At 43.8% G+C, this 12,118-nt stretch overlaps 1 protein-coding gene across 1 annotated transcript; it reads left to right on the top strand.

The window, feature by feature from the left end:
- The first annotated feature begins 10,289 nt into the window (after positions 1 to 10,289).
- LOC311618832 (protein Dr1-like) lies at positions 10,290 to 11,041 on the top strand. Its single transcript, XM_084876450.1, has one exon. It carries the CDS (start codon positions 10,359 to 10,361, stop codon positions 10,896 to 10,898), a length of 540 nt encoding a protein of 179 aa, XP_084732576.1. The 5' UTR covers positions 10,290 to 10,358; the 3' UTR covers positions 10,899 to 11,041.
- The last annotated feature ends 1,077 nt before the right edge of the window (positions 11,042 to 12,118 follow it).

Raw genomic sequence — 12,118 nt, 5'->3', positions numbered from 1 at the left:
TTTCCTCTCTGAAATCAATAAAATATATTTAAAAAGAAACTGGAGCCAGCTGGAATGGCTCAGTGGTTGAGCGCTGACCTAGGAACCAAGAGATCACGGTTCGATTCCCAGGCAGGGCACATACCCAGGTTGCACACTCGATCCCCAGTAGGGGGCAGCCGATCAGTGAAATGATTCTCATCACTGATGTTTCTATCTCTCTCATCCTCTCCTTTCCTCTCTGAAACCAATAAAATATATTTAAAAAGAAACTGGAGCCACAGAGCTGCGTGATGACCTTGCACCGTCCCCTATCGCCACGGACCATGGAGAACCTGCCGACTAAGCATCTAACCACAAACCTGTGCCCTTGGTGCGGGCAGGGGCGCCGCTAAAGACGAGTCCTGCCACGCGGGTCCGGTCCAGCGGGTTCAGGGTCCCAGCCTGGGCCGCGGCCGCCAGAGGGCACAGCGCGGGGCACCCCGAGGGGCGCGACCGGCCGCCCCCGCCCCGCCCCGGCCCCGCGGTGGCTGGAGGCGCGGGTCCGGGCGGAACCGCAGCCCGGGGAACCGGGCTGGGCCGGGCTGGTCCCCGCCGGCCCAGCCGCCTCACTGCGCAGGCGGGAGCGGCCCAGGAACTTGTCACCCCGTTTTTGTTCCAGACCGCGACTCCAAAACCATCTCTGCCTCTGACCCAGGGCTCCTTTGGAACGGAGCAACCTTCCGATGCAGGACTTTCCTGCCCTTTTTATTCCGAAGTGAGTTTTCCCTTTCTGAGTGGCTCTAGGCTTTGTGACTTGATTGGTAGGGTTGAATCACCGAATTAAGATAGATTTCAGAGATTAAATTCAAATCTCTCTCTCTCTCTCTCTCTCTCTCTCTCTCTCTCTCTCTCTCTCTCTCTCTCTCTCTCTCCCCCCCCCCTCTCCCTCCCCCCCTCCTGTCTCTCTCTCTCTTTTCAAATCTCTCAATCTCTCCCTCCCTCCCTCCCTTCTCCCCCCCCACTCCTCTTCTTCTCCCTCTCCCCCCCTCCCACCATCTCTCTCACCTGGAACTGGCACCTTTTGGTCTTTTGGTCTTTTGGAGGCAGCCAATCAATGATTCTCTCTCATCATTAATGTTTCTCTCTCTCCCTCTCCCTAAAATGTCTGTCTGAAAAAAAAAAAGAGACACATATTTTTCTTAAAAGAAAAGGATTATTGAAGGAGATCAATATAAACAGAAAAAGCTATCTGGTGTTGTTCAGTGATTAAGCATCGACCCTATGAACTAGGAGGTCACCATTCGATTCCCCAGTAGGCAGCTAATCTATCATTCTCTTTCATCATTGATGTTTCTATCTCTCTATCCCTCTCCCTTCCTCTCTGAAATCAATAAAAACATATTTAAAAATAAATAAAATATTTAAAATCATTTATATTCATTTTCTCCTTATGAAGCTAAAAAAAAGAGATAAGGCCGAAACCGGTTTGGCTCAGTGGTAGAGCGTCCGTCTGCGGATTGAAAGGTCCCGGGTTCGATTCCGGTCAAGGGCATGTACGTTGGTTGTGGGCACATCCCCAGTAGGGGGTGTGCAAGAGGCAGCTGGTCGATGTTTCTCTCTCATCAACTTTTCTAGCTCTCTAGCTCTCTCCCTTCCTCTCTGTAAAAAATCAATAAAATATATTTTTTTAAAAAAAGAGAGAGAGAGATAAGCAAATTAAAAACATAGTTAGTAGAAGAAATAAAATAAAACAACAGAACCAAAACTGGTTTGGCTTTTTCAATGCTCAGTGGCTAGAGCATTGGCCTGTGGACTGAAGGGTCCCTGGTTCGATTCCGGTAAAGGGCATGTACCTTGGTTGCGGCACATCCTCAGTGGGGGGTGTGCATGAGGCAGCTGATTGATGATTCTCTCTTATCAACGTTTCTGGCTTTCTATCCCTCTCCCTTCCTCTCTGTAAAAAATCAATAAAATATATTTTTAAAATAAATAAATAAATAAATAATAAAACAACAGAAATCAATGAAATAGAAAGCAGATAGGCTAGAGAAAATAAAGTGAAAAATTAGTTATTTGAAGATTTAAAAATCTGATAAATCAAAAACAAGACTGACCAAAAAACAAAGGGTGAAAATACAATTTACCAACATCAGAAATTTTTAAAATGAAATATTCTGCAGTCATCAAAACAATAACAGAGAGTTAGTATGAGTAACTTTAAACCAAATTTAACAGTTTGATGATATAGAAAAATTCCTTGACAGGCACAAAATGGGCATTAATCTGATTCATCTTTCATTGGATTTCTGTCAAATAAATTGAATTCATTATTTAAAAAAATTGCTCCACAACAATCTCCAGTTCCAGATAATGACTTATATCAAATATTGAAAGTAATAATATAATAATTATATTATTATATAATAATAATAATAATCTCATTCTTTCCCATCTTGCAAAATGGCTGGTGATAAAACTGAGAAGCCAAATACTGAGGAGAAGAAAACTGAAGCCCAGAAGGCTGATGCTGGTGGCAAGGTTACTAAGGGTCACCTCAAAGCCAAGACGCCTGAGAAGGGGAAGCCCCATTGAAGATGTACAATAGGAAGTATTCAGCAGCTAGAACCAGGATTGAAAAGAAAAGGAGAGCCGAGACCGGTTTGGCTCAATGGATAGAGCGTCGGCTTAGGGACTGAAAGGTCCCGGGTTCGATTCCGGTCAAAGGCATGTACCTTGGTTGTGGGCATATCCCCCAGTGGGGGGTGTGCAAGACTCTCTCTCATCGATGTTTCTAACTCTCTATCTCTCTCCCTTCCTCTCTGTACAAAATCAATACAATATATTTTTAAAAAAAGAAAAAGAAGAAAAAAGAAAAGAAAAGAAAAGAAAAGGAGAAAGTTCTTGCTACTGTCACAAAACCAGTTGGTGGCAACAAGAATGGTGGTAGGTACCGGAGTGGTTCAAGGTCACAAAATGCCTAGATATTATCCTACTGAAGATGTACCTCTACACTGTTGAGCCAAGAAACACTTCAGTCAGCAAGAGAGAAAACTTTGGGCCAGTATCACTCCTGGGACGATTCTGATCATCCTCCCTGGGCTCCACAGAGGCTGCAGGATAGTTTTTCTGAGGCAGCAGAGCAGTGGCCAGCTACGTGTCACTGGTCTTCTTCCGTCTCTTAGTCGAGTTCCTCTGCATGGAACACACCAGCAATTTGTCATTGCCACCTCCACTGGTAAATTGGTATCAGTGGTGTGAAAGTCCCCAAACATCTAACCGATGCTTACTTCAAGAAGTTGTGCCAAAACTGGTTTGGCTCAGTGGATAGAGCATCAGTCTGTGGACTGAAGGGTCCCAGGTTCGATTCTGGTCAAGAGCATGTACAATTGGTTGCGGGCACATTCCCAGTGGGGTGTGTGCAGGAGGCAGCTGGTCGATGTTTCTAGCTCTCTCTCTCCTTTCTTCTCTGTAAAAGATCAATTAAAAAAAAAGAAAAAAAGAAGAAGAAGAAGTTGTGCCCTAGCTGGTTTTGCTCAGTGATTAAAGCATTGGCCCACAGACTGAAGGGTCTTGGGTTCGATTCCAGTCAAGGGCATATTGGGAATTTAATGAACAAACTGGACTACCAAGTGAAATAGAGACAGACTCATAGGTAGAGAGTGAGCAGACAGTTTTGGAGGTGGAGGGGGAAGAGGAGGGGTTGAGAGAGAAAAAAAGAGAGAACTCATGGACATGGACAACAGTGTGGTGATTGTGGGGGTGAGGAGGTGGTGTGGAAGAGGGCATAGAAGGGATAAATTGTGACGTGAAAAAATAAATTAAAAAAATATTACTCCTATTTTTTTTTATTTTATTTTTTTACAGATGAGGAACCTGAGTCGCAGAATTAAGTTGGTATAAATGTGTTACAGAAAACCGAAGAAGAACATAGCAGTACTTAGAGAGATGGAATTACATTTATTACGCGCGGGTTCAGAGGAAAATGTATCTCAAATTCTGGGCCCCAACATGCAGGAATTCTCCCTATTTATATGATTTTACTTTCTTTGTCTCCCAAATATGGAGTGTTTCTGGCCCCCTTTTGCAAGTTCTTAAAGAGCTCGTATGTACTGGGGCCTTGAGACTTCAACCTGAGGCCTAGCCTGGCGACAGCACTGATGACCTTGTCTGGGGAAGGTTAAATTTACAGAAGCCAAATAGCAGGATTAAAATTTCAAACAGCAGTTTTCATGCAAGATGGATGCTTCAAACGCAGGTACCAAGTGGGAAGATATGTCTAGAATACATATCTAGACATATGGTGCTGCAAACTCTTAAACTGAAGATACATATTTGGGGACAGTCAGCCTAGAAGTATGGAGATGCTAGTTAAAAACAAGGGCAAAGCCCTAGCTGATTTGGCTCAGTGGGAAGAGCTTCAGCCTGCAGACTGAAGAGTCCCAGGTTCGATTCCAGTCCAGGGAATATGCCCAGGTTGCTAGATCCTCAGGGGCATACAGGAGACAGCCTACCAATGACTCTCATTATTGATGTTTCTCTCTCTTCCTCTCCTTTCCTATCTGAAATCAACAAAATATTAAACCAATAAAATAAAATAAAAAATAAAAACAAGGGCGAAGCAGGAAGACAGAGAACAGAACAGGTCTGATGACAGAATCCCGGGGAATACCACTGTTCCTGATTAGCACAGGAAGAGAAACCCTTAAACATCTGCAAGGCAGAGATCCGAGAGACATTCACAGGCCACGGAACAAAAGATTGTGTGTGTGTTTTAAAGGATATAGAGCAATATTAATATAGCATTCTGAAATGGAGAGAAATTCATATAAAAGTATAGCTAAGATTAGGGGTCCTGGAGTCAGCTTTTCTGAGGTAAGTGTTTCTTGGGAAGTCATTGCTCTGGCTCTAACCCTCAACATCTGTAACAGGACAATGGTATCTCCCCTTGTTTACTGAGAGTGCATTTATAGTAATTATCACAGTATAACAGTATAATTGTTATAAATGTTAGTTTGGAGTCAAGTAAGATAATATGTAAGGTTACTGAATTAAACATTTGCCCAGCCAGTGTGGTTAAGCATTGACCTACCTATGAACCAAGAAGTCAACAGTTCAATTCTGGTTGCAGCTTCGATCCCCACTGTGGGGTATGCAGGAGGCAGCCAATCAATGATTTTCTCTTATCACTGATGTTTCTATCTCTCTCTTCCTCTCTGAAATCAATTTATATATATATATATATATATATATATATATATATATATATACACACTTTTTTTTTAAATGTATAATTTTAACTAGCATCTCCATACCTCTAGGCTGACTGTTCACAAATATGTATCTATAGTTTAAAAGTTTGCAGCAACTATAGTCTAGACATGTCTGCCCACTTGGTGTCTGCATTTACTAGTATGCCAACCTGATTCTGCAACTCAGTTTCCTTATCTGTAAAATAAATATGAGTAATAATTTCTTAAAATAAAAAAACATATATTTCAAAAAAAAATTGAACCTTTTATGTTATCTCTAAGAAGATAGGCAGTAAATATTACTCATCTCAACATGGAGAAAAACAAGTTCTTTTTATTATTATTTTTAAAGGTACTTATAAATATATATATATATATTTTAATATATTTTATTGATTTTTTACAGAGAGGAAGAGAGAGGGATAGAGAGTTAGAAACATTGATGAGAGAGAATCATCGATCAGCTGCCTCTTGCACACCCCCTACTGGGGATGTGCCCGCAACCTAGGTACATGCCCTTGACCAGAATCGAACCCGGGACCTTTCAGTCCGCAGACCGACGCTCTATCCACTGAGCCAAACCAGTTTCGGCTTATTATTTATTTATTTATTTATTTTAACATGGCTCTTTTTGGTTTATTAAACTAACAAATACATTTTTTCTAGTAAATTAAAAAATATAACAGCTTTATTGATATATAATTCACATACCATATAATTCACCCATTTAAACTGTACAATTCAATGGCTTTTGGCATATTCATGCTGTTGTCCAACCATCACTACAACTTATTTTCTTTTTCTTTTTTCTTCTTTTTCTTTTTTTAAAAATATATTGTATTGATTTTGTACAGAGAGGAAGGGAGAGAGATAGAGAGTTAGAAACATCGATGAGAGAGAGTCATCAATCAGTTGCCTCTTACACACCCCGCAACCAAGGTACATGCCCTTGACTGGAATCGAACCTGGGACCTTTCAGTCCCCAAGCCAACGGTCTATCCATTGAGTCAAACCAGTTTCGGCTCTTTTTCTTTTCTTTTCTTTTCTTTTTTTTTTTTTTTTAAATCAATCTCTTTTTTTTTCTTTTTCTTTCTTTTTTTTTATTTTTATATATTTTATTGATTTTACACAGGGAGGAATTGAGAGGGACGGAGAGTTAGAAATGTCGATGAGAGAGAAACATCGACCAGCCGCCTCTTGCACATCCCTCACAGGGGATGTGGCCGCAACCAAGGTACATGCGACCGGAATCGAACCCGGGACCTTTCAGTCCGCAGGCCGACGCTCTATCCACTGAGCCAAACCAGTCCCGGCTTAAATCAATCTTTATTGTTCATATTATTACAAAGGTTCCTCATTTCTTCCCCCCTCTGCCCTTTCCCCAGCCCCCATTGTCCTCATCCATAGGTGCACAGTTTATGTTCAGTCTCTTCCCGCATCCACCACTCCCCTTTTCCCTGAGAATTGTCAGTCCATTCCCCTCCCTTATCTCTGATTCTATTATAATCAACAGTTAATATTGTTCATCAGGTTTTTTAATTTCCTTGGTTTTTTTTTTAATTAATAAACTTTTACACTTCTAAGAATAAATTTTAAAATCTAATAATTTTAAACCTTGTTTTTTTTCTGCCCTGGAAACTGAGAAGCAAACTTGTTTACATGTAAACTTGCCCTTAGGCTATCAAAAGGCGTAGCCATTCAAATGTAAATGAACACATTGTTTAAAGATAGCTGCTGGCTGGAATTGGATTACCTGTTCTGGGTGGGAAGGGCTTGTCATTCCCTTTCTCCATTAAAATTAAGGTGTTAGCTTTAAAACCTCTTTTTGGCAAGAGACCTTAAAGTTTCAGAACTTTAAATTTTTCAGGTAGTAAATCAATTACTTAGCATTTTCTCAAATCAATAATATCTCCACATGCCCAGGGATACACCTCACACAAAAGACATTTCCAAATAGATCAACCAACCTCATTCAGGCCCCACACAAGGCACTCACAGATCAAGACCCCAGCGCTATACTAACTCAACACATCCAGATCTAAGCCTTCATCACTTGATTCAGCAGACTCTCAAGTTCCCTTGAAAGTTTCCAGCCATGTCTGAGAAGCAGCCCTGGGGCATGGGCAGGCGAGGAGCGAGCTGTTTGGGCCGGCTGCTCGGGGCCTGGCCTCTGTTGCTCCGGGCTGCTCCATGCCCGGCGGCTCCCGACCCGGCTGCTCTGGGCCCGGCCGTTCAGGGCCTGGCCGCTCCTGGCCTGTCTGCTCCAAGGCTGGCTGCTCCGGGTCTGGCTGCTCCGGGCCTGGCAACCCTGGACTTGGCCGCCTCTGCCCCAGGCCTGGCTGCCACTGCCCCAGGCCTGGATGCTCCTGGCCTGGCTACTGTTGCTCCAGGTCCGGCTGCCGCTGCCCGCCGCCACTCCAACATTGTCTTTTTTTTTTTTTTTTTTTTTTTTTTTAACGTATTTATGTTGCAATGTTGGCTGCTGAGTTGAGTTCTGTATTAATCTTCGATTTTTCAAGATCTTCTTTGTATTCTTTCTTAAGTAATTTTGCTATCTTTTTGCTATAACTTGATTTCTTTACATTGAAAACTTCAGTTTCTTCCTCCTCATCCTGGAAGCTCAGCAGGCTGGCCCACAGAGCCCCTTTGTTCTCCTCGGCCTCCTGCATGGCTTCAGCCTGTTGCCGGGGTCGGCACCACCCAGGAAGCAGCCCTGGAGGCCGGTGATCAGCAGTCAAGGGTCCAGTGGCACCTCCCCCCCAGGGTCCATCACCAGGCTCCTTGCCGGTGCCTGGCGGCGGCTCCTGCTCCTCATCAGGCTCCTCCCAGCCTGGAGCCTTTGTCTCCTTCCCGCCAGGGCAGTCTAGCATCCTATTATTTTATATATATATATATATATATATATATATATATATATATATATATGTATATTATTGATTTTTTACAGAGAGGAAGGGAGAGATGTAGAGAGCTAGAAACATCTATGAGAGAGGAACATTGACCAGCTGCCTCCTGCACACCCCTTACCGGGGATGTGCCCGCAACCAATGTACATGCCCTTGACCAAAATTGAACCTGAGACCTTTCAGTCCCAGGCTGATGCTCTATCCACCGATAGAGCATCAGCCAAACCAGTTTCGGCTTGTTTTGTTTTTTAATGAACTAATGAAGGGTGACTTTAAGGTGATTTAAAAATTTTAGCTTGATTACAATGGCTTGTTAAGGACAGAAAATGGATTGCAGTGCATTGAAGATAAAGCAGTTTCTTTAAAAAAAAAAAATTTATATAATTTTCAGAGAGGAAGGAAGAGAGAGAAAGATAGATGAGAGAGAGAGAGAGAGAGAGAGAGAAAGAAAGAGACATTAATGATGACAGAGAATCATTGATTGGCTGCCTCCTGCACTCCCCGCACTGGGGATAGAGCCTGAACTGGGAATTCAACAGTGGACTTCCTAGTTCATAGGCTGACACTCAACCACTGAGCCAAACTGGCTAGTGCTGTAGCAGATATTTATTTTTATTTTTATTCTTAAAATATATTTTATTGATTTTCTACAGAGAGGAAGGAAGAGGGATAGTCAGCTAGAAACGTCGATGAGAGAGAGACATCCATCAGCTGCCTCCTGCACACCCCCTACTGGGGATGTTCCACCAACCAAGGTACATGCCCTTGACTGGAATTGAACCCAGGACCCTTCAGTCTGTAGACCGATGCTCTATCCACTGAGCCAAACCAGTTTCGGCTGTAGCAGATATTTAAACAAGGATTTCTCTTCATAGAAGTGCTCAAAATCCATATCCCTTTCATTGGACATCCATTGGTGACACCCATTCCAGGCTCACAGGATTCTAACCAACTAGTGAAAACAAATTCCATTGCTCCTCACCAAGCTAAGGAGAGCTCCTTTTGTGGCCAAAAATACTTGCCCTCAGTGTTTCTGATAGTACAAGCCTGTGTGGCTGTGTCCAGCTTACCTTCCTTCCGCAGAACCCTGGCCCTACTCCAACCTCAAGCTCTGGCCCTCAGTCCTTGCACTCAGTGCTTGTCACCCCACACAGGTCAGAGAGATGGGTCATCAGAGCGTTGCAACCCTTTGTACCCCATTGGCACCTTATGCATTCGTATGACCCACCTCAGGCCCCAGGCTTCATGCCCTGTGCTTAATTAATCTGCTTCACACAGAAAAGGGTCTGGGGAGAGGCTTCCCGCAAACCTTCTCTGGCTTCTTAAGGGACCATGGTTGCCAAGGTTTCGTGGCTTCCACGATCTGGGTTCGGGCCAAACGGCCATGGCGGCTCCCGAGTGCCATTTCCTTTTCCTTGTGTCTGACTCTACCCCTAGTCGCTGGCAGGGGTGCCCGAAACCAATCCTTGTCTCGCTAACAGAAAGGTGGAAAAGGCTGGTCAACCTTGAAGCTCTGAAAGGTCAGAGCCAGCCATTCCCTATCTAATGGAGACAGTGGTAATAACTGAGGCCACTTCCCCATCTTGTAATCCTGTAAGTCCTTACTGATATGATAATCACATTATTACCTGCCTAAGGGCCTTGGGCGTCTCCCAAAGCCGCTTAAGGGGAATGGGTGTGTCCCACAGCCTCCATAAAAAGGGCTGGCAAGGCCAGAGCCTGGCGGTAGTCTTCCCACTAGAGGTTGACTCCCTGCTGGCTCCCCATTTTTCCAAATTAACTCTTTTTCCAGTCTCTTCATTTTAGTGTGCGGCCTCCTCCAGAAACCGGACCCTGCCTGAGTGGGCCCTGAACCAAGCGGGTTGTGTTAAGGGATCCCACACAGGCGCCCTCCCGGGTTCTGACAGCGCCCTCCTCTCGCGGGATACACGGAGGTGGTGCCTGGTGCTGAGACCCCTCACCACCTCTCTTTCCCTGCCCAACCCCACCCAGCAGCTCTGAGCCCAGAACCCTCAGCTCCCCGACTTTCCCCCAACCTCACCCAGAGCCTCACAGGGGGTGCAGCTCCTCCTCCGGTGCCAGCCCGTCCCCCTTCACTGTCTGCACCCTCTTCCCCCAGCGCCCCTGCGTCACTCCGAGGGCGGCCTTTGGAAAAACCTGCCTGGAGGAGGAGTGGACCAGGACTGGGGATTTTTTTTTTTTTTTTTTTTTTTAATTGAGGTGCAAGAGCTAGGAAGAGACGATGGCTTCCTCCTGTGGCAACGACGAGGACCTGACTCTCCCCAGAGCTGCTGTCAACAAGATGATCAAAGAGACGCTCCCCAACATCCGGGTGGCCAGCGAGGTCCGGGAGCTGGTGGTGAACTGCTGCACCGAATTCATTCACCTCATCTCTTCGGAAGCCAATGAGATTTGCCACGGATCGGCGAAGAAGAACATCTCCCCAGAACATGTCATGCGAGCCCTAGAAAGTTTGGGCTTTGGCTCTTACATCAGCGAAGTCAAAGAAGTGTTACAAGACTGCAAGATGGTATCGTTAAAAAGAAGGAAAGCCAGTTCTCGTTTGCAAAACCTCGGCATTCCGGAAGAAGAGTTATTGAGGCAGCAGCAAGAACTGTTTTCAAAAGCTAGGCAGCAACAAGCAGAACTGGCCCAGTGGGAGTGGCTTCAGATGCAGCAAGCTGCCCAGCAAGCACAGCTCACCGCTGCCTCAGCCAGTGCGTCTAACCAGGCAGGGTCTTCTCAGGATGAAGACGATGATGGTGATGATGATGCTATCTGAAATTCACCAGCTGAGGTTCTGTTTCCTCTGCACAAGGACACTGCGAAAGAAATGCTTATCTGTAACTTTCTGTGCATCTGGATGGACTTGCCACTGGTACCCTGGGGATGTCTGCCTTTGGTTTTCATCTGTTGTGTGCTATTCGTGTGAAAACTGTCTCTATGAACAATTGATAATGTATGGTTCGGTATAATGTCAACTTAGAGCTTTTAATGGAGTTTATGAGATTTTTAGGTAGCAGTGAGTCCTTTATTGATCAATAAACAGTGTGACAGAAACCCTAAATGTGTATTTTCATTTCCCCTCTCCTTTTAACTAAACTAAAAATTGGGAATATTAAATTATTGGGGGGGGGGGTGCGCTGTGTAATACAGTAGGCATTAGACCAGATTGGTTAAAAAGAACTAATTCATTTCTGTAGTATGTGTTTTTTTTGTCTTTTAAAATGAGTATATGGCCGAAGGCGGTTTGGCTCAGTGGTGGAGCGTCGGTCTGCGGACTAGGGGGTCCCGGGTTCGATTCCGGTCGGGGGCATATGCATTGGTTGCGGGCATGTCCCCTTTGGGGGCTGTGCGGGAGGCAGCTGGTCGATGTTTCTCTCTCATCGACGTTTCTAGCTCTGTGTCTCTCTCCATTCCTCTCTGTAAAAATCAATAAAAAAAATATATAAAAAAATGAGTATATGTATATGCTACATATATAAATGTTTGTGTGTGTATATCTACGTACATAGATATATACATGCACACACACATATATATATACTCAGATAAATATATTTATTTGAAAGAATTTCAAAATAAGACATTCAAAAACTAGGAAGGGTATATTCCATAGTAGTGCATAAATTTGGTGGGTCATGTTTTTTATTTTTGTTTTATGTAGAGGTAAAACCTATGGTTTATTATGGCATTAATTCATCTTAAGCTACACTGTGACATTTCAAAGAGTGCCCAATTTTGAGGACTGTCATGATTATTACTATTTCACTCCATTAATTGTCATTAGTATTACTTGCTCATTCCATCCATTTTTATTGGAACTTGTGAAACAATTGCTTAGGTTCTATTGGTTTAACTGAGGTTAATGAATATTCAAACCTTTCCTGGGGGAAAAGAAAGTTAATGAGCATGCTTGCTGTAAAAGAGGGTGTGTTTTTTTTTGTTTGTTTTTCTTTGTAATTTAACTTATAGTTATTGTTTGTTTTTCACATTACGCTT

The sequence above is a fragment of the Pipistrellus hanaki genome, assembly GCF_964339955.1.
Source record: "Pipistrellus hanaki genome assembly, chromosome: 3".
NCBI lineage: Eukaryota > Metazoa > Chordata > Mammalia > Chiroptera > Vespertilionidae > Pipistrellus > Pipistrellus hanaki.
Note: the sequence above shows the minus strand (reverse complement) of the source record. Positions and strands in the feature narration are given on the sequence as shown.

Bases quoted from the DNA above. Each gene is read 5' to 3' on its own strand.
- LOC311618832 (XM_084876450.1), top strand. From the start codon at position 10,359: ATGGCTTCCTCCTGTGGCAACGACGAGGACCTGACTCTCCCCAGAGCT.